This window comes from Notothenia coriiceps, unplaced genomic scaffold (assembly GCF_000735185.1).
Source record: "Notothenia coriiceps isolate Sejong01 unplaced genomic scaffold, NC01 NC01_scaffold00032659, whole genome shotgun sequence".
NCBI lineage: Eukaryota > Metazoa > Chordata > Actinopteri > Perciformes > Nototheniidae > Notothenia > Notothenia coriiceps.
In genome coordinates this window covers 53,798-78,042 of record NW_011365360.1, presented here as the reverse complement: position 1 = coordinate 78,042, position 24,245 = coordinate 53,798, and the positions used below count along the sequence as shown (strand labels likewise).

The 24,245-nt window shown below is 42.2% G+C and overlaps 3 protein-coding genes across 3 annotated transcripts in view; 1 reads left to right on the top strand and 2 right to left on the bottom strand.

Moving 5' to 3' along the window:
- Positions 1–2,620: 2,620 nt before the first annotated feature.
- On the bottom strand, positions 2,621–10,953 carry LOC104960992 (semaphorin-3A-like). The gene is made up of 8 exons (XM_010789191.1): positions 10,741–10,953; positions 8,968–9,187; positions 8,333–8,424; positions 8,120–8,161; positions 7,846–8,003; positions 7,682–7,737; positions 6,484–6,623; positions 2,621–6,194 (listed from the first exon to the last, which is right to left on the bottom strand). Exons 1-8 carry the CDS (start codon positions 10,951–10,953, stop codon positions 5,682–5,684), a joined length of 1,434 nt encoding a protein of 477 aa, XP_010787493.1. The 3' UTR covers positions 2,621–5,681.
- Positions 10,954–11,468: 515 nt separating this feature from the next.
- On the top strand, positions 11,469–17,062 carry LOC104960991 (semaphorin-3B-like). The gene is made up of 8 exons (XM_010789190.1): positions 11,469–11,609; positions 12,732–12,825; positions 13,005–13,124; positions 13,276–13,418; positions 13,664–13,778; positions 15,310–15,379; positions 15,514–15,684; positions 16,897–17,062. Exons 1-8 carry the CDS (start codon positions 11,469–11,471, stop codon positions 17,060–17,062), a joined length of 1,020 nt encoding a protein of 339 aa, XP_010787492.1.
- A 1,736-nt stretch (positions 17,063–18,798) lies between these two features.
- Positions 18,799–24,245, bottom strand: part of LOC104960990 (semaphorin-3B-like) — a 31,880-nt gene continuing 26,433 nt past the window's right edge. The window contains exon 6 of the mRNA XM_010789189.1: positions 18,799–18,834. Within this exon, the coding sequence (XP_010787491.1) occupies positions 18,799–18,834 (36 nt within the window). The remainder of the gene's footprint in view (positions 18,835–24,245) is intronic.

Here is a 24,245-nt window from a genome sequence, read left to right as displayed (position 1 = left end):
TCTAAATTGAATCAGGAGCTCAATGAGAACTGTAACATTTAACCGGCTCCATATATGTCTATGTTTAATATTGTATTGAATAGCATTGGAATGACTTGAATAAGATTTGACTATTCTACTTTACTGGTGAAAAACATTTAATGTAAACTGGCTGCTGTATAAAAAGAGGGCTTGTGTGTGTGTGTTGAGGTCTCTGTGATATCATGTTTATACAGAGGCCACTTTGTGCCAAAATTACATTTCCTCTGTTATGAAACACTCAACTATAAATGGAAATGTGCTTTGCTTTGAGAGACACCTTCATCAATGTATTTGAATTAATATCTCAATTAGGATGCTTAAAGAAGATACATTTACTTACACACACGTTTGTACTTGAGTACTTGTGAGGACCGTCAATGATGCAATGGCTTCACTTTCAGTATATCAGTGTGTGTCCACTGCCTCCTGTTTGTAAGTTTTAACTATAAGATTAGTTCCAAATGTTTACCGTCATACAGCCCTTTAGAGCAAGAATGACTTAAGGTCCTCACTTTAAAAAAAGCTTAGTCCTCACAAGTACACACAAACAAACACACGCACACAGAGAGAAAGGCAAGTGGTCCCCTGTAAAATCAGTCCTCAATTGAGACCCCACGGACCATTGCAGACCAATTTAACACACACGCACACTTACACAAAATACAGAAAACTGAAGGCCATTGATAACACTAATGAGTTGCCAGTTTGAGTAAAATGACCATGGTGACTGAATACTGCATCAGTGTGTGTGTGTGTGTGTGTGTGTGTGTGTGTGTGTGTGTGTGTGTGTGTGTGTGTGTGTGTGTGTGTGTGTGTGTGTGTGTGTCTCTTACTAAATACTTTAACATATGTGAATGTTTTCCATATGTAAAGGAATGCATGCGGCCTCACTTTGTGTGTGTGTGTGTGTGTGTGTGTGTGTGTGTGTGTGTGTGTGTGTGTGTGTGTGTGTGTGTGTGTGTGTGTGTGTGTGTGTGTGTGTGTGTGTGTGTGTGTGTGTGTGTTTGTGTTAAGTATGTTCCTTGGTTGATCTGTGTTCCCAGTGCTGAAAGGCAGCTCATTATGATATAGGTATGAAGAATGTGGGTCTTAATGTCAAAGATAGAGACACTGATACACAGATGGAACATGGGGAACAGAGACGGATGTGGGTCTTTGGATTTTTTTTGTTCACTTCTTTCTTGAAAACCTTTGTGAGTAACAATTAAGTTGTATTTTTCATTCTTTATCCGTCCACCTCTGTAACCATCAATTTCTGTCTGACTTTAGGAGGATGAACAATCATTTGATGCACGTTTGTTGTGCAGGTTTTCGTCATTTGATCCAGTGATGACTGTTTCAAATGTATGACCATTTACATTTGACACAATTCTGTGAAGAATTTCATCAGAAGAATCCCAACAAAAGAACAACAAATACATAAAGGAAATCAAACAAACTGCACTGTAACACCGTAACATGTGACACAAACACGGTGTCATGTATACAAAGATTCAAACTTAGGCTGTACTTGGATTTACACTTTGAAGAATTTATACCATTTCTAGAAAGACCCACTTTGCTTGTTAATATGAATATGTTGAACCTGTCTAGATATCTTTTTTAAACCACGCAGGTAGGTTCCAGAGATGACAAAATGGCCTTAATAAACTCACATTATTACTTAAGCCTCCAAATTGTTGAATGTGAAAAGTGAAATTCTTTATTGAGATATCTCATGTATTAAAGGTAGGGTAGGTAAGAATGGAGAAACCAGCTCGAGTAAGCTAGAATTTGAAATTACACAACCGAAAAAAATCTGCCCCTTCCTTCAGACTTCCTTACAGAGCCCCTCCTCCAACAGACACGAACGCACACATGACCAATGAGGGCACGAGATAGGTTTGTGCACGAGATGGAAGGCTGACAGGCAGGTAGGTCATCCAATTATCTGCCGCGGGCCGAGGCAGATAATTGGACTTGCTTTTTACAGCGCCATGGTTTATATATATATATTATTATTATATTATTGTCAAAGCATGTAATGGATTCATTGCTATCGGGATTTTAAGAGCATTCCATGGAATATAACAAAAAGTGTTTCTGAAGTAGGCGTGTGGCGCAGTGGATTAGTACGTTGGTGTTCGGATCAGGGGGGTCACAGGTTCAAACCCCACTGCAGTCAGCATGTCGTTGTGTCACTGTGCAAGACACTTCACCCCAAATTGCTCCTGTGGGGATTTTCCACAGTATTGAGTATGTTAGTCGTTTGGATAAAAGCATCTAACAAGTGACATGTAATGTATTGTAATGAAGTAAATTACCTACCCTACCTTTAAGGAAGTCTCATCATAGCGTGACTGCCAGTGCCACCATGTGGTCAAAACGCAGAAAACATAATTTAGAATCTGGAGTTGGTCTACAGTAGTTGGTCTATCTTACTTTATTTATGACATCTAATCCTGGAATAAATTAAACACAGAAATGCATCACATCCTAACATTGTCATGACTGTCATGACTTAAAATATGACTCATTATATTTGTTAATCATTAACAAAATAATGTTATACTGTTTTAATGATCCCCCTCCCAGCATAGTACGGAACAGATCAGAAATGTTTAAGTAACTGCATATTTTTATTGTGTTAATCAAAAACAATCTGACATGACATTTCACAAAGACCTCTGGGAGTATTACAGTGCACCACGTTAACTTTGGTCTTCGACCTTCGACCTTTGAACTCTCACCTACAGACCGCTCTACACACACACACTGTTCCTTTGCCATTATATACAGAGCTCTGCTTTCCCCAAAAACTCTTTCACACACATACACACACACATACAAACACAAGCCTCTCCTTGTGAGCTATCGTACAGGGGTGCGTCACATGGCATGGGATACAACAGGAGTGTTGATTGGAGGGCTGTGTGAACAACAAAGACTAACTGGACACTGGATGAGGTTTTTTAACAATTGGCTGAAATGTCCAAAACAATTGTTGAGTCCTTTTCAGCAGAACATGAACAATACAGATGAAAATCTACATTTATAACAAAAAATAAAAGAATCCACCACAACATATCAGCTTATCTTTGCACATAAATACTTAGGAATAATATTAATATTCAACATTGTGCTTTCTTTCTCTTGCTCTTTCTCGCCGCACCATTGTCAAACGCGTTGGTCACATTGGTCATGCAATTCAAAAGAGCACAAAACAACAGCTGGCTTAAAAAGAGAGACTCAGGAAAATTTGACATCACTACCAATCATCACTTATTAAAGAAATAATACATCACTAATAATATCCATTTAGTTAATTAGTAGTCTAAATTCAATTTGTTCTGGGGTTCAAATGATGTCAGCATTTAAACAGTTGTTTGCCAAAAAAGGATGTGGTGTCAAAATGCAGAGTGTCCCTTTTACAGTCAGTACTTTAGAGTCAGTCAGTTCAGTTCGGTTAAAAGAGTTAATTACATCTCTATAAAGAAGGTATATAAATAACAACGATAATGATTCCATACATCTAAAATCCACTCACAGACTTAATTTGTGCTGCCTCCTGCTATCAGGGCCTGTGTGAATTAATGACCACACAAATAGTAAAACTTCAGTAAGCTGAAAATCTTTGAAACCTTGATATTTCTCTGAAATGTGTGGCAGCAACACAAATTAGACTATAAATTCATCATTAAAATCATACGATTTCATGAATGCAAAACCTAAATGCATGATGTGCATGACCAGTTACATGACCAGTGGCTTTCGTTCATGTGGATAGACTATGATACAATAAAGTATGGTACCACAGATAGGCTCCTCATCTGAGCCTGTACACACAATGGACACTAAGGGGAAGGCTACACACACCATGTCAGCACAGACAGCAACAAACATGTTTCTTTACAGATATTACACAGAGAAAGGGAGGACTAAAGACAGGAAGTAGGAAGACCTTATCGTACTAATTGTACATCAGGAAGATATGACATCATTAAGCAGCAAAAGTCAATGATATTAATGACTAACACTACGTTGAAAGTGATTCCAACGGTGTATAGAGTCAGATGGAATTTGTTTTGTTTTTGCAAACAGTGAAATGCATTGTGGGTAGCGCAGAACAACAGCTTTCTGAGCACTTTTCGTGCTGGAGGAGGTGTCGGCATAACACTCATCTCATATTATTTGCATATATGTATTTATCACACACAACATATGCAAGAACAGTGTAAAAGAGCAAGGAGTAGAAGTACCGCTTAGAATACAAAAAACAAAATCATAGTTTCACTCATAAATATCATGCTAATATATATACTGTACTGTAGCCCAGAAACATGGGTTGTCATACTGGAGTCCACTTCCCTCTATCTCCTCATCATATTAATGCTTTTCACCCAACAACCACCATTTCTCCTTAATGTTAATGCACAAAACATTAAACACAGCCAAAAATAAAAACCAATAAATAGTGGATTTTAAAGGAAGGTATTTGGATTTTGTCAAAACTGTTTTATTTATGCACATCTGATGCTGATTACAATAATTTTGAAACTTGCTTAGACGTAATCCACGTATTATTTGGGCTCCATCTGCGTACTGTAAACTCCTCTTTCTCTCACATCATGGAATGCCAGTAGTTTTTCCACCCCCAATTCTCTAGTGGTTTTTACAACACAAGCAGTGTAATCATATCTTGCCAGATTTGACGGCTCTCTAACCATAACTGCGTTGAATTGTGTGATTTATTTTTCTGCAACATGCCTCAATGTGCCTAAGGAAACCACAAAAAAAGCAACTATATAATATAAGCAGTTTTGCAACATGCTGATCTGTTCCACAGGCGGTCCCACAGAGCTGGTATCTGTATCTCTTCTGTTACTGCAATGTGTTATATGTACACAAAACCATGAAAAAATTGAGGTTACTGTGAATATGTGCACCAACCCCACCTCAAGAGATTGATAAATGTGTGTTTATCACGTTCTAAAATGTTTCTATTAATCTGCATCATTGTGGAATTGAACATAAATAGTTAAACGTGTTTCCAGTTTGAGACCCTTACTAAGCAGAGTATTCCAGTTATTCCATTCCCCCATTTTACGCAGCACTCAAGTCCGCAATTTTTTTTCACTACTATGAAATATCCAGGTATGAAAAGCGGAGAGGTCATCCAAACTTTGGGACCTTGATTTTGTTCAGAGTGGTATAGTCCAGAGAGTGGGTGTTCATACTGTGAGCCACATAGAGTATGTGTAGTAGGCCAACTTTAATTACCCAACAAAAAATGTGGTAATCCGGTGTTTCCATATACAGTCAGTGGCAAAGGGTAAGAAGGGTAAGTGTGTTTGTTGTCCACGGATAAAGGTAGGTTCACTCCCACATACCTGTTTATACACTCAACTACACTAATTGAACAGTGTAAAGGGATCGTGCAGAATCAATTTGGACAGCACATGCATCGGCTGGCCAGTGGTACCGTATAGTGGGGGAATCGATAGATAAATATACACAATGGAGGAGGTGCTGTGTGTGTGTCTGCATGTGTTTTTATGTGCATTGGTGTATTTGTATGCATGAACACCTCCAAGAGTTCTTTGTTTTCTCAGTCTCGTTCTATCATTCTTCTCAATTTTTTCTTGTATCAGTCATTATTTTCTCCCTCCATCTATGTGTTGTTACAGCCCTGCGCTGCGAGGAGCCCGGGGGTTAGGTTTCCCGTCGTGGGTCCGGCGGTTTCTCCCCTTCCTAATCTCTTGAAGATGCTTCCACTTCTTGTTAGCTGGGCGGACAGCTGGGCCCAGAGGTGGGACTTCCTTCCCTGGAGTAGGAAAGGTTTTATCCGCTTGGTCAGCTCCGGCATTCTTTCGTGCCCACACTTGCTCACAAATCTGGTCGACGGTGCTCAGGTTAGGGTGGTCCACCAGCTGCATGAAGTCCCGGTACCAAAGCTTTTGGTTGGTAATTGGGGTGCCACCTCCGCTGCGGGGTTCTAATCGGACAGGGGCATCGGAGGGTAGGTTGGAAACTGATGACGATGTTGAAGGTACCACTTCCAAGGTGATGCCTAGTAATGTTTGGGTGAAGCCGTGTTCCATGGCATGGCACTGGTAGAGGCCGACGTCTCTCTTAAGGACACGACGAACCAGAAGCCCTCTGTCTGTGTGGAGGACGCGGTCATCGAGACGCACCTAGAAAACATAAATTAATTGAAAATGTAATGTCTGCACTGAATTATGTGGACTAATGCGCTTCAGTCTTATTGTTCAAGTTTGTTTTTGGCATCAATGCAACCTAGCAAAGTTGTATGTGGGCTACTAGCCCTAACGGTAAATAAAACAAATCACACCAATAGCACATGGCAAAATAAGTGCTTTCTGGTTTGATATACACTATATATATATACTACATTAACTTTGGCAATGTCCTTGTCAGTGTTATTGTTTGTAACCTATTTCCTCTCCCCGCCATCAATCTCACCTCTTCCCGTGGGTTCTGTGGATGTTTCTGGAAAGTCCATGTGACCTTGGCCTGAAGGGATTTGGGGATACACTCCAAGAAAGTGCTGCTTCCCTCAACTCCATACAGCTTCCTCTCTGCAACGCGATGCTTATGGTGGTCTGAAGGGGGCAGCAAACACAAGGACATTATGGGGTGTACTGTTACTATGGACATTCACTCACCAATGACAATACAGATAAGGCAAGGCTTGAAAAGGCAACACATTAGGAAAGAAGAGGGCAGGATGACACGGGACAGGAAAAATAAATGTCAGGAGTACAAAAGGTCAAAAAATCCTTGACAAAACAAGGGCAGGGCAGACCAATAAATGATTGGATAATATGGTACAGAAAATATTTGAGCTGATATTGCTAATAAGAAACCAGCTACTAGATTTAAACAGTTTTAAACATAACCTGCATTACTACTTAGCACAATTGACGTGTTAAAATAATACTCACATATAACACTGAACAAAAGTCAATGTTGGCTGTTAATAGGAAATTGTAATACAATCTTGCATAATGTGAGATTATCTAAAGGGTGTTGATTCAAACAAATGTTCACATGTTTTATGTTTGAGAACTCTTCTGGTCTTAACAACGACTCATAGTCTTGCATGTTGTCAATATGAGTGGTGAGTTTTAGCAATGGAAAAGGTTCCAACTTCAAGACTGTGATTTGTTCAGAAAAAATATCAGTTACTAACTATTCAAGCCACCAGCACCGCATACATAATTGGGGAAACCATAGTTTCGAAATTGCTAAACTGACCTCTGATCAGCGCTTTTGTGCAATGCCCCTCTCAGCAGAAACAATCACTCCAAATGTCATTAGTTTTTCACAACCCGGCTTGCAGGATGTAATCGTATTACTCAGGAGCTGCTAAAGTTTGAGCGATTAGCTTTATTCAGTTTTGTGGCAGAAAGACAGATAGCAGCAGAATGCTGGTATTGTGGTCTGGGAAGACAGAGGTCACCAGGGGTGAAGGGGTGAAGGGTTTGGGCTTTTTTTGGCACATGGACAGTGAGATGTCAGATGCCAAGAGTCTCTGTGAGTCAGAGCAGGATCAGAGTAAAGCTTAGATTGTTGTTTTCGAATAAACCTCATCAGCAGTAGGCCTTAAAAACATTCATGTTTTGAACAACAAATCAAAGCAATTGTTTTTTAATCATACCTCCAGAGCACAGGGTGTTGGGGTCTCCGTTCCTTACATCCTGGCGACGGAAACGTCTGCAAAATGAGTATGTGTTGATTATACTAGCAGTCTTCTTCGTGTTATCCATGCTCAGTAAAATGAACTATCATCTGGTGAGTGCCATTAGTGCTCGTGTCACATACCTCTTGGTATTTGGCAGGTAGCGAGTACAGGATGTTCCATCCCAGGCGCAGTATGGGTCTCTTGCCAGGCAGCACTCAGCACAGGCCTTCCCATACACACTGCAGCGGTGCAGGGGGACCTGGGCAATGCCTGTGTCTGAGCCCAGATACAGCTGTTGCTAAAAGGACACAAAGTTGAGGGACAAAGATTAAAAGGGAGTTTTAAAAAGAATACAAAAAACTAAAGACATAATGTTAAAAACAAAACATTTATTTTTTGTATAAAACAACATACCCGTTTTGAAGATATTTGCATGTCGATGATAGACGAGGCATCCTGAAGAGCAGAGAGACAGAGAAAATATATTACCATGCTACATAACAAATGAATTTGCATTATTAGAGATACATTTAAGATGAAAGAATAGCACTGTATTGCCCCTCAATACAATTCACTTATTAATGCTTTGTCAACTACAATAAATGGGCTCCATCATAGTTTTCTTACTTTAAAGACCTCCAGCTCCTCCAGTAGAAGCTCCTCCATGTCGTTCCAGCTCTCCTTGGGGATATTGATCACCTTTAGTACTGTCCCTTTGTCTGAAATAAGAGATGCGATGCATCAAGTCACAAAACATATTATAGTTTAACTATTAACCCTCCTATTGTCTTTGTTTCCCCCCCCCCCCTTACTTTGGTGTTCACGGTCAAATTTAATTTAACACCCTTTCAAACTGTAAATATTGTGTCAGACTACACGAAAAGCTGCAGTAAATAAACAAAGAATAGACACTGAACATGTGTGTGTGTGTGTGTGTGTGTGTGTGTGTGTGTGTGTGCGTGTGCGTGTGCGTGTGCGTGTGTGTGTGTGTGTGTTTTATCTTATCCGGATGGTTACTAATTCCTTTTCTTTATGGCCGGGAACACCATGGGTGTTACAAAGTTGACTAAATAATCCAAAATTCAATGAAAGTGTTGATCAGCCATTTTATATGTTCAAATGTCTACTGTGAAGGATATCATAAAGCCTTAAAGCAATCGAATGTAAAACAAAAAAGTTATGACTAATGAAAGTAGTAAAGCGGTCGGATTTGATCCGAAGACAACAGGAGGGTTAAGATAAGAGCCAGAATTGTATTTTACCTGTGCCAATAAACATCACATCATACTGTCCGTCCGCAGCGTTGACTTTGTCCACAGCAATCTGTGTGAAGCTGTAGTCCACGTTGGTTCTGACGAATACGGGCCGTCGGCTCATAGGGTAGACTGGGTTATACATCAGAGGGTGGTGACGCGCAAACTGGATCACATCATCTGGGAAACCCTTCGTGGACTCAAAACTGCCAAATGTCTTGCTGGGACACTAATGGAGGGCAATAAAATAAATTCATATTCCAGCAAAAGGTCATATTTATACACACTTGCAAATCAGATAAATCACAAAATTATTAATTTGCAATAACATTTTTGGTTGTTGCGTAACTTTTTAGATTTGTTGTTTTTTCGAGGTCGCATTTTGGTTCCCTTGTGGGATGCAAAATGTTAAAAGTAACTTTCAAATATTCAACTTTAATACTGATTAAACCATCAAGAGTTAAACAATTTTATCGGTGGGAATGTAGTGTACATAAAAGGATTTGGGTACTACCCAGCAATTCAAAGTACTTTAATAATTCAGCCAATCTACTTCTACTGTAAGGGATTTGTTTAAGCTCTGCACGACAGGCCTGCGAGTGCAAAACAGCTCCAGCTTTTTAGATGAGCAGGTTTATTTTGTGTATGTAAACATATATAAACTGTGTCAGTCCAGTGAGGTGATTTGATGTAATGGCTCACAGGAACGTGAGAGATTTTCTCCAGGTCAGAGTCCAGCCTTCCTCTCGAATTAAAATTCCAGTCCAGTGTTTCTTAACAGATACTCAAATGTTACTTAAATATGCTGTAACATCATGCAGTATTAATGCTTTTTATGTTGTGTACAGAAGATACACTTTCGTCATAAAGTGAATCACTTTTGATCTGGTTTCTGCATTTTAAACTCTGAATCAGCTTTTTTTAGGCAGCTTTGCATATTTCACTAGTAAGCATGATCGGATTATTCTAATTTGATTCGTCCCGCTAATTTTACAACCCAGTGAGGTGATGATGGCGTGAGAGAGAGTTTACTGTGGGTCAAATACAATTACTATTCTGCAGTCATACAATGGGGATTGTTCTGCTTTGGCAGTAACAGCTGAAGCTATAACAAATCTTGCTGACGCCACGCTTGTGTGCTAAGCAGAACCTAAGAGCCCTGATAAGCACATATTGATTAGGAGGGCTGTGGAGAGCTTTGGATGAAATTAGGTCTAATGCTGCAAGTGTATGAAGTGCACACAACTCAATATTAGAAACCTGGGAGCATAAGTATTCAAAGGTGCTACTTAAGAATTACATACAAGTATTTCAACAATAAAAGTGACAAAAAATGAAACTCTAGACCAGGGGTGGGGAACCTCCGGCCTCCGGGCCGTATACGGACCATGAGAAAATTTGGTACGGCCCTCGAGGTAATGCCAACTTTGCACCTTCGATGCACCGCCTCTGACTCCCTTCTCTCGGCACTACACTGGTGACCCTGACATAAGTCTCGCAGAAATTAGAGGCACGCCGCCTGGCAGAGACTCCGGGGCCGACGACATTGAATAACGGCTGTCGACAGTGACTATCAGCTAACGGCTAACAACGGCTAACAAAGATGACTGACGGCTAGCAACGGCTAGCAGCTAACGATGACTGAAGGCTAATGGCTAGCAGCTAACGGCTGACTGCTTCCATGTGTTAACATCTGACTGTTAAACCTTTTTGGTGATCCTGGAGAGGAGGTTTGACCAGGCCTTGTTGACCTCGTGTGGATCCTCTCAAAATTTCGCCCACCTGTTTTTGATCGTGGACAGGACAACCCTTTCGAGCTTTTTCCGGTGCCTGAGAGGAGGTTCGATCAGACGGTCGACCTTGTGTGGACACTCTCGCTTTTTCACCACCTCGGCGGCAGTTTCGGACGTCTCCCACTTTTTCATCGGCGCCTGGGTGGCGCACTTCTGTACCCCGTCTCGCCTCGATAGTTTCGGACGTCGCCCATGCTTTCATTGGCCCATGGGTGGCGCGCTTCTGGACCCTGTCTGGCCTCTTCCCTCGCCTCGGCAGCGGCTTCGGATGTCGCCCACGCTTTCATCGGCGCCTGGGTGGCGCACTACTGGACCCTGCCTGGCCTCTCCTCTAACCGCGGCTAACGGTTCGCCTCGACGGCGGCTTCGGATGTCGCCCATGCTGTCATCGGCGCTTGGTTGGCGTTCTTCTGGACCCCGTCTCGCCTGTCCACGGCTACTTCCTCCCGGGGAGACTGCTCCTGCCTCCCGGGGATACCACTCCTTCCTCCCGAGGACTTCGTGCCCGCCGCCGCTGCGCGCTCGCCTGCGGCCAGGCTGCGCTCCTTCCTGCTGGGGACCACCGGAATAGTCACCCCGTCCCCACGTCGCAGCACAGCGACCCAGCTTTCTACGGCTGGCGGATGTTGTCTCCATCCGCCACGACGCCTACCACGGCCCTCTGCGCCACCCTTTCGACGGCCCGTTCCGTGGCCCGCCCCCCAACCCCCGGTGGGGATGCCCTCGCCCTTGTTGGGGCCCCTACCCTCTTCTGCGGCCTCCTTCCGACGGCCCGTTCCATGGCCCGGCCCTCACCTGCGGCCCCACCCTCCTCGGCCCCTGTGGTGCTTCCTCCCAGACGCGAGGATTGTGTCCATGGTTGAATTCTGGGGGGGCTTGTGTAGTGATCACTAATTAACTAGGTTACATTATTCACTCATGGAACTACGGGTTGGGGGTNCGCGCTGCACTGTCAGTTACGCTTGTCCATGTTTGTGATTGGTCGAATGCTCCAAATATCACCCCTTTCATGTGAACACGCGCCTAACTAGATAGGACACGGCTGGCTTGAGCGATCCACTTGATAACCTGCATCATAGGACCGCTTAGCGAGAGCGCATATTTTTTGGATTAGGCCAACCGGCTAACTCAAACATATCCAGGTTATGTTGAACCGGCTTTGTCGTACAGGCCTCTCGTTTCAGTACACATAACAACGGAACTGACAGGCAACCCTCTGAATCAGACTCCGATTGGCTGTGACTGCATCCACTCAGAGTGTCCGATTCAGAAACGTGAGTCTTACACTCTTTACGTCACAAACAAAGATGGTCAATGAGAATAGATCTATAAAACAGAAAACGATAAGCAATGCGTCAGAATCAAGGTGAGACTATCCGCATCTTTTAAAACTTTACGCACATTAGTTTCACCGAAATACTGTAAATAAACGCCTCTCAATGAAAAACTTAATGGAGTTGTTTATTGCCGTTTCTGTAGTTTAAGAGCAAAAACACAGCATGTCTCTGGCTGAAACAGCTGAGAAGTTATGACGCTTTGAACACAACGTGATATTTGGGATCGTATACGGCCCCGTGGGTCTCAGAGGGTTGGCCAACCTGTTAATTATAAGTGAGAACATAATCTGAAAAAAGTGCAGGCACATACCTCCACTCACAAGATGTATGTGTTTAACAAAATGTAGCAGTTGCTCATGCTTGGAAAGCTTAGTATATAGCACATTAACACTGAATGGTCATTCTGTTTATCTATTTTATTGTGTTGCACTGTTGGAGGAGCCTGTGACCTAAGATTTTCATCGTCATAACTACACTCTAGCTATGTTCGTATATGACCAATAAAAGCCTTGAACCTTGAACCTTGGATGCAGACAAATCCATTATAGGTCAAGTTCTTAGATGCAAATTAGTTTTGAGTCCATTGCATTGTATGTTTTTTCACTTTTTAAACCCATTTCTGCTTGTCCTCTCCCTCCGTCAGGACCACGTGTTCAGGATTGACCCCTCTAAGGTGGAGGACGGGAAAGGGAAGAGTCCGTATGATCCTCGCCACAACGCTGCATCTGTACTTGTCGGTAAATAACTCATGTTAATGTTAGCTGATGATGCTAATGAACGATTAACTGATTGTTGTTCTCATTTTCAAACATTTTCATGCCATACTTTCAGCTGGTTTTGGCTTATGACAAAGGTCCAGTCATCATTTAAGGTCACATTACCAATCACGGACTAATTCATTCGTTCTGTCTCTTAGGTGATGAGCTATATGCAGGCGTAGCTACAGACCTAATGGGACGGGACTTCACCATTTTCAGAAGCCTGGGGAAACGCCCCTCCATCCGCACCGAACAGCATGACTCCCGCTGGCTCAATGGTCAGTGTGTGTTTGTGTGTCAGCTAATAATCTATTCTATTTTGTTAAGTTAACTTTATGTGATAACGTACCTCAGTCTGTTGTTGTTATAATGAAACTCACAACTTGTTCCAGAAACTGACATTGTTCCCTGATTGTTTCTGTCTCCCAGAACCAAAGTTTGTTGGTTCCTTTTGGGTCCCAGAAAGTGAAAACCCTGATGATGACAAGGTGTTTTTCTTTTTCCGTGAGACGGCGGTTGAGGCCCAGGGTCTGGGAAAGTCCACTTACTCCCGCATTGGACAGCTCTGCAGGGTAAGAGAAAGTTTCGATCCCTAAATTCAGTATTATAATTCAAGTCTGTATCAGGCCTACTCAACCTGGTTATTTGAGTCGACAGCTACTATAACAAAAGTGAGGTCATTTTCTGTTTAGGAATTAAAGATAGTTGTGAAAGTGGTGTGTGCCCAATATTTAATACTGCTCATACTCTCTTCCTTCACACATTAACACATAATACCCTGTTTAACAACTCTTGACGGACTTTATCTTGAAATCAGAATGACATGGGCGGTCAGCGGAGTCTGGTGAACAAGTGGACGACATTCCTCAAGACCCGTCTGATCTGCTCGGTGCCAGGTGCAGACGGCAGCGACACGTACTTTGACGAGCTGCGTAAGTTTTGTTTGCATGCAGACCGATTCTGTACTGTATATAAAGTAATTTATGAATATGACGATTACATAAAAGCATTGGGTCACATCAATTGTGTCAGGGTGAAAGCCCTGTAGGAACCTGAGTTTGAAGAAAGTACAATTTTGCCTGAGGTATGCTAGAACCTTTAGACAAAACAAGTGCTGTCATGTCCAGTGAACTTATAAATCGCTTGACTCGTCTGGGCTACCTTATATCCCCATTTCTGAATCTATTCAATCAAATCAATGTGATAAAGAAATACCATTTTGCAGAAATTAGAAAAAGGCAAAAAAGAGTATGATTTTCCATCGTTGACTTGATTTGTTCGATTTTTACACAGAAGCACATTCTGTGGGTGCAAAGACCCACAGACCCACATTCCTGCAGACTTGGAAAAAGCATGAGTAAAAGATAAATTGGTAATATATCCTGGCTTGATCTGAAGCCAGTGTTGTCGCTGTGGGTTCAGAGACAGTTGCAGGCTTGTCTCTGGTGATTCTTCGTATGACAAAAGTTAACATCATGTTTCTATTAGGCATGTTCCCTGAAGCCAGGCTACTATTTTTTTAGTTTATTTTAGCGGCTTTGGCTTGAGCCAGCTGGAAATATTAAAAACTCTGCATGGAGTTAACACTGCAGCAGCTTAACTTGTAAACTAGCTTCCCCTGATAACATCTGCTGCTGTGTGAAATCAAGCTTCAATTTGTTTTGTTCAAACTACGAAAAATGTAGATCTTTCATCCTTATCATTGTTTACTGATATGCTGTAAACTTGAAATAGAGTGCATATTTTTGTGAAACCATTTGGCTAGTAACTCTTTCTAAACCAAATAGCATGTCTCAAAAGGAAAAACACCAAACCTTCCAATCATGTGGTTTACATAGCGGTTTCAGCTATCAAGATGGTTTTGATTGATCTTTCTGACCATATCTGTGGGCCATAATATGATATGTCTGTGTGCTTATCTTGTGACGCAGTGAAAGGCAATCTCAGAGAAAGAGTTTGTCTAAAACCTAACCCTACCCCAGGCTAAGTCAGTCCGTCACATTCCCCCCTATGAACAATGAGCCCCTTATCTCTTGACCAAGAGTTTTCTGGCCATACCTGAGGCTAAATCTTTTTAAAGGACCTCCCTGTAGAATTATTTGTTTTGATCTAAAAACCATTGGAATTACTCTACTGAGATACCTAGACTACATAACTTTTGAAACATGTGATACCAGTTGGAAGGGTGGATTCTACAAAAAGAAAATGTTTAAATGAGACTATTTAAAAAAATAAAGAAACTTATACAAACCACTGCTTGAAGCTGTTGTGGAGTTAATAGAGAAACATTTCTTTAAAGTTGACATGGCAATAAAGCTTTGCTTATCTTTCTCTCAACCTTTGACCTCTGGACTACCACAACCTGACCTCAGTTTGTGTGTGGGTGTGTGTGTGTGTGTGTGTGTGTGTGTGTGTGTGTGTGTGTGTGTGTGTGTGTGTTTACGTGTGTGTGTCCATCCTCAGGCGACGTGTTTCTGCTGCAGACGCGTGACAGGAAGAACCCTCTGGTCTACACTGTCTTCTCTACTTCCAGGTCAGAGTCCACTCATAGTGTGTGTGTTTATGCAAGTAGATATGTGTGTGTCAGCGAGTGCAAGAGAGAGAAAGACAAGAGTGTGTTACATTTGTGTTTTGATGTTTCTAACAGCTTCCCCTGTCCCCCAGCAGCAGTGTATTCAAAGGCTCAGCCGTGTGTGTCTACTCCATGAATGACATCCGCAGGGCCTTCCTGGGTCCCTTCGCTCACAAAGAGGGGCCCAACTACCAGTGGGTCCCCTTCCAGGGAAAAGTCCCCTACCCACGCCCAGGAATGGTATGTCCAAAACTCCAAAAGGCTGTGTACAAAGTAGTGTCTAGAGCAGGGGTGGGGAACCTTTTTCCTCTCAAGGGCCATTTGATTTTTTTCAACATCTCTTCGAGGGCCGTACAAATTATTGACCTCTGCTTAAACATACTAAAATCACAGCCCATTCATTTCGCCTTTCTTTCATGCTGTGCAAAGAAAAAGCAACATCTTAATCCAGATATCTCACCATGACTCGCACATGCATGCACGTGCACGGTTGTGGCATGACCACCAAAACTATAGGTTACTTACGTAACCCCAGTTCTCAGAGTAACATGAAGTGAGATGTCTCACTATGGGATGCGCCTCATCGCGGAGCAAACAGAAGCATCAATCTCATTACGCCAATCCTGATTGGCAGGTGATCTTGACGTCAGCGTCAGGGAATCCACCCCCCCTATAAGTAGCTTTGCGATACGCGCAATGCGTCATTAAAAATAAGTTCTCAGAGTAACATGAAGTGAGACATCTCACTTCATGTTACTCTGAGAACTGGGGTTACGTAAGTAACCTATAGTTCTCATTCATAACACTCCGTTCGATTTCTCACTATGGGATATTGGAGCTCCCGTATTGCCAGACGAGCTTATCTCGAAAATCACCAAACCAACCAGAACTTAACAGGTAGAGCTCTGACTCAACAGGGTGCCCAGCACTGCTCGGGCCACACTGGGAGCAGAGACGTCTAGCCTGTAAAAGCGGACAAAAGTGAGCGGCGAGGACCAGCTCGCCGCTGCACAAATGTCTTGGATGGAGACACCCTTTAACAAAGCCCAGGATGCAGCCAGACCACGAGCCAAAGCAATTGCCTCCACAATCCAGTGAGAGAGCCGTTGCTTAGTAACAGGCTTGCCCTTCTTTGGGTTAGCCCAGGACACAAAGAGTTGGTCATTATGACGAAACTCTTTTGATCTGTCCATATAAGTGCGTAAAGCACTGACTAGACAAAGCAAATTCGGCTGCTGTTCCCCGGAGGGACACAGCGGCGGAAGAAATGCCTCAATGTCAATTGGGGTACATGAACCAACCACCTTAGGTATAAAGGCAGGGTTGGGCTTCAGCAACACTCTCGTTAGCCCTGGGGCGAACTGAGTGCATGAAGGATGTACAGATAGCGCATGAATGTCACTGACTCGCTTGGCGGATGCCAGGGCCAGTAACAGCACTGTCTTGAGTGACAGGTGCTTCATGTCAGCTTCTTCCAGGGGCTCAAATGGGGTTCGAGTGAGCCCATCTAAAACCACTGTCAAGTCCCATAAGGGCACCAGTGACCTGGAGACAGGAAGGAAGCTGCGAGCTCCCTTCATAAAACGGCAGACCAGAGGATGCTGGCCGGCCGTCTTACCCTCAAAACCCACATGGCAGCAATAGCAGCCAGGTAGACTTTGATCGTGGAGAAAGCTCTGTGTTTATCAATTAGGTCCTGTAGAAATGATAAAATCACTCCCACAGGGCATTGAAAAGAGGTGTGCCCTTTTTGAAGGCACCATTCCTCAAACACCCTCCACTTACAGTCATAAAGAGACCTAGTGGAGGAAGCTCTTGCACTCTGAATAGTGTTTATCACCTTCTGCGGGAGACCCACTGTATTCAGATTATACCACTCACGGGCCAGGCCCATAGGGCCAGGCGCTCCGGGTGTGGGTGAAAGATCGTCCCCCCCGCCTGAGACAGTATGTCTCTGCGTAGGGGGAGCTGCCACGGCTGACCGCACAGCAGCTGATATATCTCCGCCAGCCAGTACATTGCAGGCCAGTGCGGAGCTATCAGGATCATTGTGTGTCGCCGTTCCCTCACTCTGGCCAGAGTTGGGGGTATTAGCGCCAGGGGTGGAAACGCGTATAGGAGGACCGGAGGCCAAATGTGCGCGAGCGCGTCCACGCCTAATGGTGCGTTTTGATCGCGCATTGAAAAGAAAAGCTGACAGTGAGCATTTTCTTTTGATGCGAACAGATCTACCGCGGCTCGGCCGTAACGCACCCACAGCTGGCTCACAACCAAAAATATTTTTGCGTATTTGCAGACCGTTTTACACTTGCAAATGTATTTGTGAGTTTGCAAATCTTTTAAATGCATTTGTGGATGGTGATTTACATTTCAAATCACATATTTACACACAAATTATTTTTATGTTCACCACACGAATAATTATGAAGACATATCCTATGGCCCATAGCCCAGGCCTCGCCAACATGTAAAACTCCTTGCTTACAACAATGTTATGTGTGTTTGCAACACACTGCCGTTTATCTTTGGCTCACCAGTGGTCACTCTTTACCCATCGCACATTTGTACACTGCTGAGGTTTATTTGATACAATTGAATAGGATTCTGTCATCTATATTCTTGTTACATGTAATCATGTCATTTCAATAAAATACTTAGTTAAACACCTTATGTGTAACATGGTTGCATCTGTGAAGCTTATAGTCAAGCCATCCTTTTCCAAAACACAAAGCATTCATGTAATAATAACTTCTTATCATAAACCTGCCTTGTTGACACAACTAGTGTGTGTCTGGTGAGCAAAATCAGCTAGAACGTATATAGCTGTCATGTCTGCTTGAAGCTTGAGTTAATTCAAATGCCATCAATCAAATGTTCTACACCTATGCATGGTTAAAAAAAAAGATTAGGCGTTAAAACATTATGATTTAGTTATTACTATGATAAAGAGTAACTGAATGTTGGCCATGTCACATTTCATTCGTCTGTACAACCAGAACCAGTTGTATAAAATCAAACGATTAAAGCAAGCTTGAGGAATGTNTAGGATACTGTTACATCAACCACATGAAAAGAAAGGAGGTTTCAAACTTCCTTTATAACCTCCTTTAGCTTAGGAACCACTGGACCTCCCTTGACGAAAGGAGAGGAGAAAATGCTGCCCCACAATGCCCTTTCGTCAAGGGAGGTCCAGTGGTTCCTAAGCTAAAGGAGGTTATAAAGGAAGTTTGAAACCTCCTTTCTTTTCATGTGGTTGATGTAACAGTATCCTACATTTGTGTATTCCAATTCCTGTGTTATTTTGCATTTGTTGTTTGTTCATTTTATATTTTTTATTTGTTCATTCATTTATTAATATTAATTGAATTTAGTTTTTTAAGTTACATTAGAGAGGAGAATTTGGTCCAGTTTTCAACCTGTTGTACAACGAAAAAAAAACAGAGGTAAAAGATTAAAAATAAATCGGATTTATATTTGTAAATTGAAGTAAACACACCACTGTTAATGTACTTCTTCTGTGGCTTCATGTTGATAGCCTGTCCTGCATTGTAAACAAATAAAATAAAGACATCAGAAAAGATTAAGCCTTTTCTAAGATGGAAATATCCAGGTCTTTCTTTCTTTTGTCCTCAGTATCCACAATCACTTGAATCAGAAAACACAGAAGTCCGAGCAGCAAAACAAACCAAATCGTTTCTCTCAGAGATTACTGAGGAATTTCTGGGAAATCACACTGTTGTAAAAACAAACTGAATAATTTGTTAAGATCAGTCAAACACATTTGAGTTTGTACACACTGGAGATAACAGCTGCCACACACTCCAGATCATCAGGCAATCAATTGGAAAATGTTGTCGTTTTTGCAAAGTGAACGAGGAAGCATGAACACCGAGCCTGCCACATGGGGCTTAACCCACTTCCACACAAGCCACATTGTTGCAGTCACTGTGGTGAGCTGACAGTTTGAGAGCGTAGGGCCAGCTTGAAAGAAAGTCAAGCTTAATGTCTGAACAGAAAATAATGAACTCTTTAAATGTTAATGTATTAGTTTGTATGGGTTTGGTAGTTCTCTGCATGCTGCTATGGTGAACCAAAACAAAACATCTGGTTGTTTTGCTTCTGTTGTCATATTTGCATTTATTTTAAAATCATAATTATGCAGATGAAATACTGATTCAGTGCTAGGGTTGGGCATACAGAAGCAGTTTGTAGTTTGATTCAAAAGATCGCTGGAGGATTTTATTTAGACTTCAGGGGCCGTATTCACAAAGGATTTTAGGGCTAAAAGTAGCTCCTAACTGGCGAATTTAGGAGAAACTCATAACGCATAATGGGCGTGTTAGCAGATGTAGACTTAAACCTTTTGTCTCCTGCAGCAGAAAGGTGAATAATCTCAGTCGTTCAAGTTTAGCCATCCATCACGGCGTTATTTATTTTAGGCACACATCTCAAGAGGCTTGAGGACAGACAGAGAAGGGGCGTGACTTCCAACGGTCTTATACCCTAGGTAGTGACATCATCAATCATGTGGTNTGTCCATTGGCGTTCTTTTGCCAGGAATTGTCGTTTTTTGTCCTGCCAATTTTGAAGACTACACATGATATATATCATGTCCACAATCACACATGGCATGCTGATCAGATTCGTCTGAATTTTCATCAACATTGTCCCCTTGAAAAATCTGTTCCAAAGCCTCAGCTGTAGTAAACTTCCTTGCCATACCTCAGTTTACTTTCAAAACACTAAAATAACGTATTCTAACTTTTATTTTTTTTTTGCGCGTGGAATTATACCAGAGGCCTGTACGACGAAGCCGGATTATCGTTTAGCGGGCTAACTTCAGGGAAAACTCTGGGTTTCTGGTGCTACGATGCTGGTTCTCTTTTTAGCGGGCTGGATCTCCATGGTAACTTATGCTGAGCGGCTAACCTGGTCCGGAGCAGGTTAGGTTGCAGGCTAAGAGATCAAGTCAGCGAAAGCACCGCCTGCTGACCAATCAGAGCTTAGTGTGTGGAGTTTAAAGCGATCAAGTCATATTAAAGGAGAAAGGAAATACAGTTTAAACTGCCGTTGCAGGAAAGACGGCCGGCAAAAATAACCGACAATAATATGAAAATTAATAGAATATCACCTCCCATCTTCAGAGCAATCTGACTATTATAACATTAGCGTTAATAAAGCTTTCTTAAATATCTGCCACAACACAAGTAACCGGATCAAAGTAACATTACGTACAGTCCACGGCACTGTGAGTGCAGTCGTCGATGTGTCCCATTGTCATTCATATCACATCATAATGTATCATATATTTCCTTATCTGAGTCAGCTTCTTGAGCCGTATCTGGCCGTGCAACACTCACAGTGTCACATACTGTATGCAGAAGTTTTATTTTAAGCAACACATTAAGTTGACGAAACACTCGAGTCAAATGTAATTAAAGTCGGATCGTGTCTTAGACGGGGCAGTGATATCATAAACCTGTTAATGTACACATTCAAAAACTTTTTCTTTTACCAGCTGTATTCACCTTGCAGGTGCAGCTATGTGGCTTTTATCCTGGATACAGTGTTTAAGTCATGGATGTTTAAAGTTTAACGTCTTCATATTTGTCTAATATTATAGTTGNTATTCTGTTCATTAGTTATGCCCATTCTTTTGGGCAGTGTCCATGGGCGTTTTTTTGCGAAGAATTGTCATATGTTGTCCTGTCAATTTACACTCAGCAATGCTGAGTGTAAATTGACAGGACAACATATGACAATTCTTCGCAAAAAAACGCCCATGGACACTGCCCAAAAGAATGGGCATAACTAATGAACAGAATAAGTTAGAATCTTCTAATCAGTTCTGATACAATGATAATACATGTGTGCAATTTTCTGTGTTGAATGTTTCTTTCAATGTTATGGTTGGCTGTTATTTTTTGTATTAGTCTTTTTATTTCATTATAGTGTACAGTAATCGATGCCATTTCATTTATATTGTAATATCACAGTACCACAGTACACTCACTACACTCCCCCTCCCTCCCTCCACCCGCACATGCCCACACGGGCAAGACCAAAACAAAATGCTTATCAGTATAACTTAAACAACAGAGCCATGAAAATGGCAGTTATCTTTTATGAAATAAGTAAAAGATTCAAGCTCTGTTTTTTATTTATGGGCAAATATCCCCTATTATAGTGTATTTCAACACCACATTCTCTCTCCCAACTTGGCCTACAGTATGTTGACGTTATGTCAGGGTCCCTGTCGTCACTTTCCAACGCAAGGGGGGGCCTTTAGCGTCGAGTTTCAACTATCAGGTAGTCCCATTGACTTGCATAGAGCTCCCTGAACGTTGGTAATAGACGAGTTGGGATTGCGGCGAAATGCTCTCCGCAGATCCATTATCACCGCGTTTATCAACCTTTTTCTTACTCAATATCAAGCCAAACTTATTGTTTTTGCTTCTTTATTTTAATTGAATAATGTATAATGTTGTTGCTGTCAGTTATGGGGAGAGTAGGGGCTCAGAAAACTGAAATCTGTATTGTTTCATTGTTTTTTCCTTCTAATTTTGTATTCTTTTCTAAACCACACACTGTTATTTACTCAACAATAACACACAATTATCCTTGTGTTTATTTATTTGTTATATTGTATAATGTCGGACTTTTGGAGTCTGTCAGGACCGAGAGTCGGAGCAGCTCATAGTAGTTGCTTAAGAGAATCTTTTACACCCGAAGAAGTATTCTCTCGCTTTGCTCAAACCCTTTCGTGATTGTCCTTCAATGCTCGCTGTGATTGGATGTTTTATGCCGCAATGCAACCGCTGGGATATCGGCTGTTACTGTGATGTGAATCACCGAAAACATTTTTTTTTAAATATAATAAGTACTTGTAGTCCCGAGTGTGCTTGCTTTTCTCTTTGGAAGTCATCAGCACTTAACGGCATTGGTAATACCACGTCGGCTGCATTAAATATTACACATTCTGGCGTAGTCTTTTATTGTATAGAGCCCTTGCATGGAGAGATGCTTCTGGAACACAGGAAGAACTGCCGCCAAAAACTGACATATGTACAGTGGATCACTAAATATATCAAACATTACACAAACATCTTCAATCTTCTCTTCACACAATAGTGTCGCCTGTGCAGTACTCTAATTTCGGGGCTGAACTTCTTATATTTGAGTCCAATCAGCTATATTGGCCGTTTATTTACACCATAACGTGCACCCAGCTGATAGGAAAGGAAACACCCTAGTGGCTTAAGCGACGGTGGTATCGCTTTTTAGTTATTAGATATTAATACTTTAATTTTCTGGCCTTGATGTAACAATATTCGATAATTAAGTAAATTGCTAACACCTCTTTCAAACGGCCGAGTTTACACGTTTCAGTTTGCCGTGTGTAAGTGATGAATGGGGGATGTTTGGGCTTTTATCTGCGCGCCCGCGCAGCCTGCACAGCCAAGTGCGAAGTGAGCGAGTCGGAACGAGAGAGCGCCGGTACGGCCTCTTGTTTGTTATTAGAATCTTGGTGCTAGCTGCTTTAACGGACTGATAAGAACGAAGATGTGTGTAGCAATAATGTGACCCGAGAGAGTCCTCTCCAGTCACACTGAGAGGCTTTATAAACTTACAGCCTCAGTGAGCGGTAAGGTCTGGAGTGTTGTAAGATATTAACTTTCAGTGTTTCCGCGGTAGGATGGGTCATCAGCAGCTGGGGTGCTAAGGCACGTTGGGCCCAGCAGGTAATTGTGAGAGCGGAGCGCGTGAATTTTTGTGGCGTGTTGCGTGCGCCCGCCCAATTGTTTGCTATATGTCAGCAAAAGAAAGGGCTCTTGATGGCCTAGTACCAAACGAAGATTTTTTTTGTAAATTTTACAGTAAATGCTTTTCGATCTGGTGCACTGTTGGGCACAAAATTTACTCGAGACTCCCGATCTAGGGGGCACAACTCTAAAACGCCTTTTATGAAAAAGATCCGGTTTTTTGATTTTTGAATAATCAAATAAGTATGTGAACATAACCCCACATAAACTCCACCATAGCAATAGGGGTGTGTGAAAATGAATCGTGGTTCTACGATGCATTGCGATGCGGACGTGGGATGATTCGGTATCGATGCAGTGACGTAAAAGATTAAGATGGATTATAGCGTAGTAACGCTTGCTTCCTGATTTTCTGCCGGCGGCTTTACTATAACGTTTGTTGTCTGTCCTGAAAGAGTCAAAGGTCGGTCCGTGGACACATGGAGATTCAGCCGGACAGACGTGGACAGCCAGCAGCAACACCAACGACTGGGTAAGCAGTCTTTTATCCACGCAACACCAATAAACCATGTCCGAGAAACCCAGACAGCAGGAAGGAACCCGCTCCTGGAATCAACTCGCGTGTCGTGCGGCCTCACGAGACACAGAGATTTATGTTTTTCAAAAATCAATCGGGTTACCTGTCATGTCAGGTTTTTGGTGGATTTAACTGAATCTTGGGATTGGCAGAGTATGAATGTCCTCTAGCAATTTCAGCCGCCGGTAGTGTATACGTGTGTAAATTGTGAACAGGAGAAAAAATTCCACATACGTCTCCGTTCTCCAAAACCCGCGCCCTCCCCTGAAAATAAAATGAGTGAACAGGCTGTAGCGAGTCCGAGACTTAGTATTAAAACCTGAGATGCATAGAAGCCTAACTAATCTCATACATTCATGGCGACTTTGGCGGGCCGGTGGATTATGTAACGTAAGACTGTAAGTGTGCTGACGTGGGATTTGGAAGATGTTTAAAAACCAACCTGTCCGTGGTTGGTAAAGTGGGAAAGTAAAAAGGAAGGATTAAG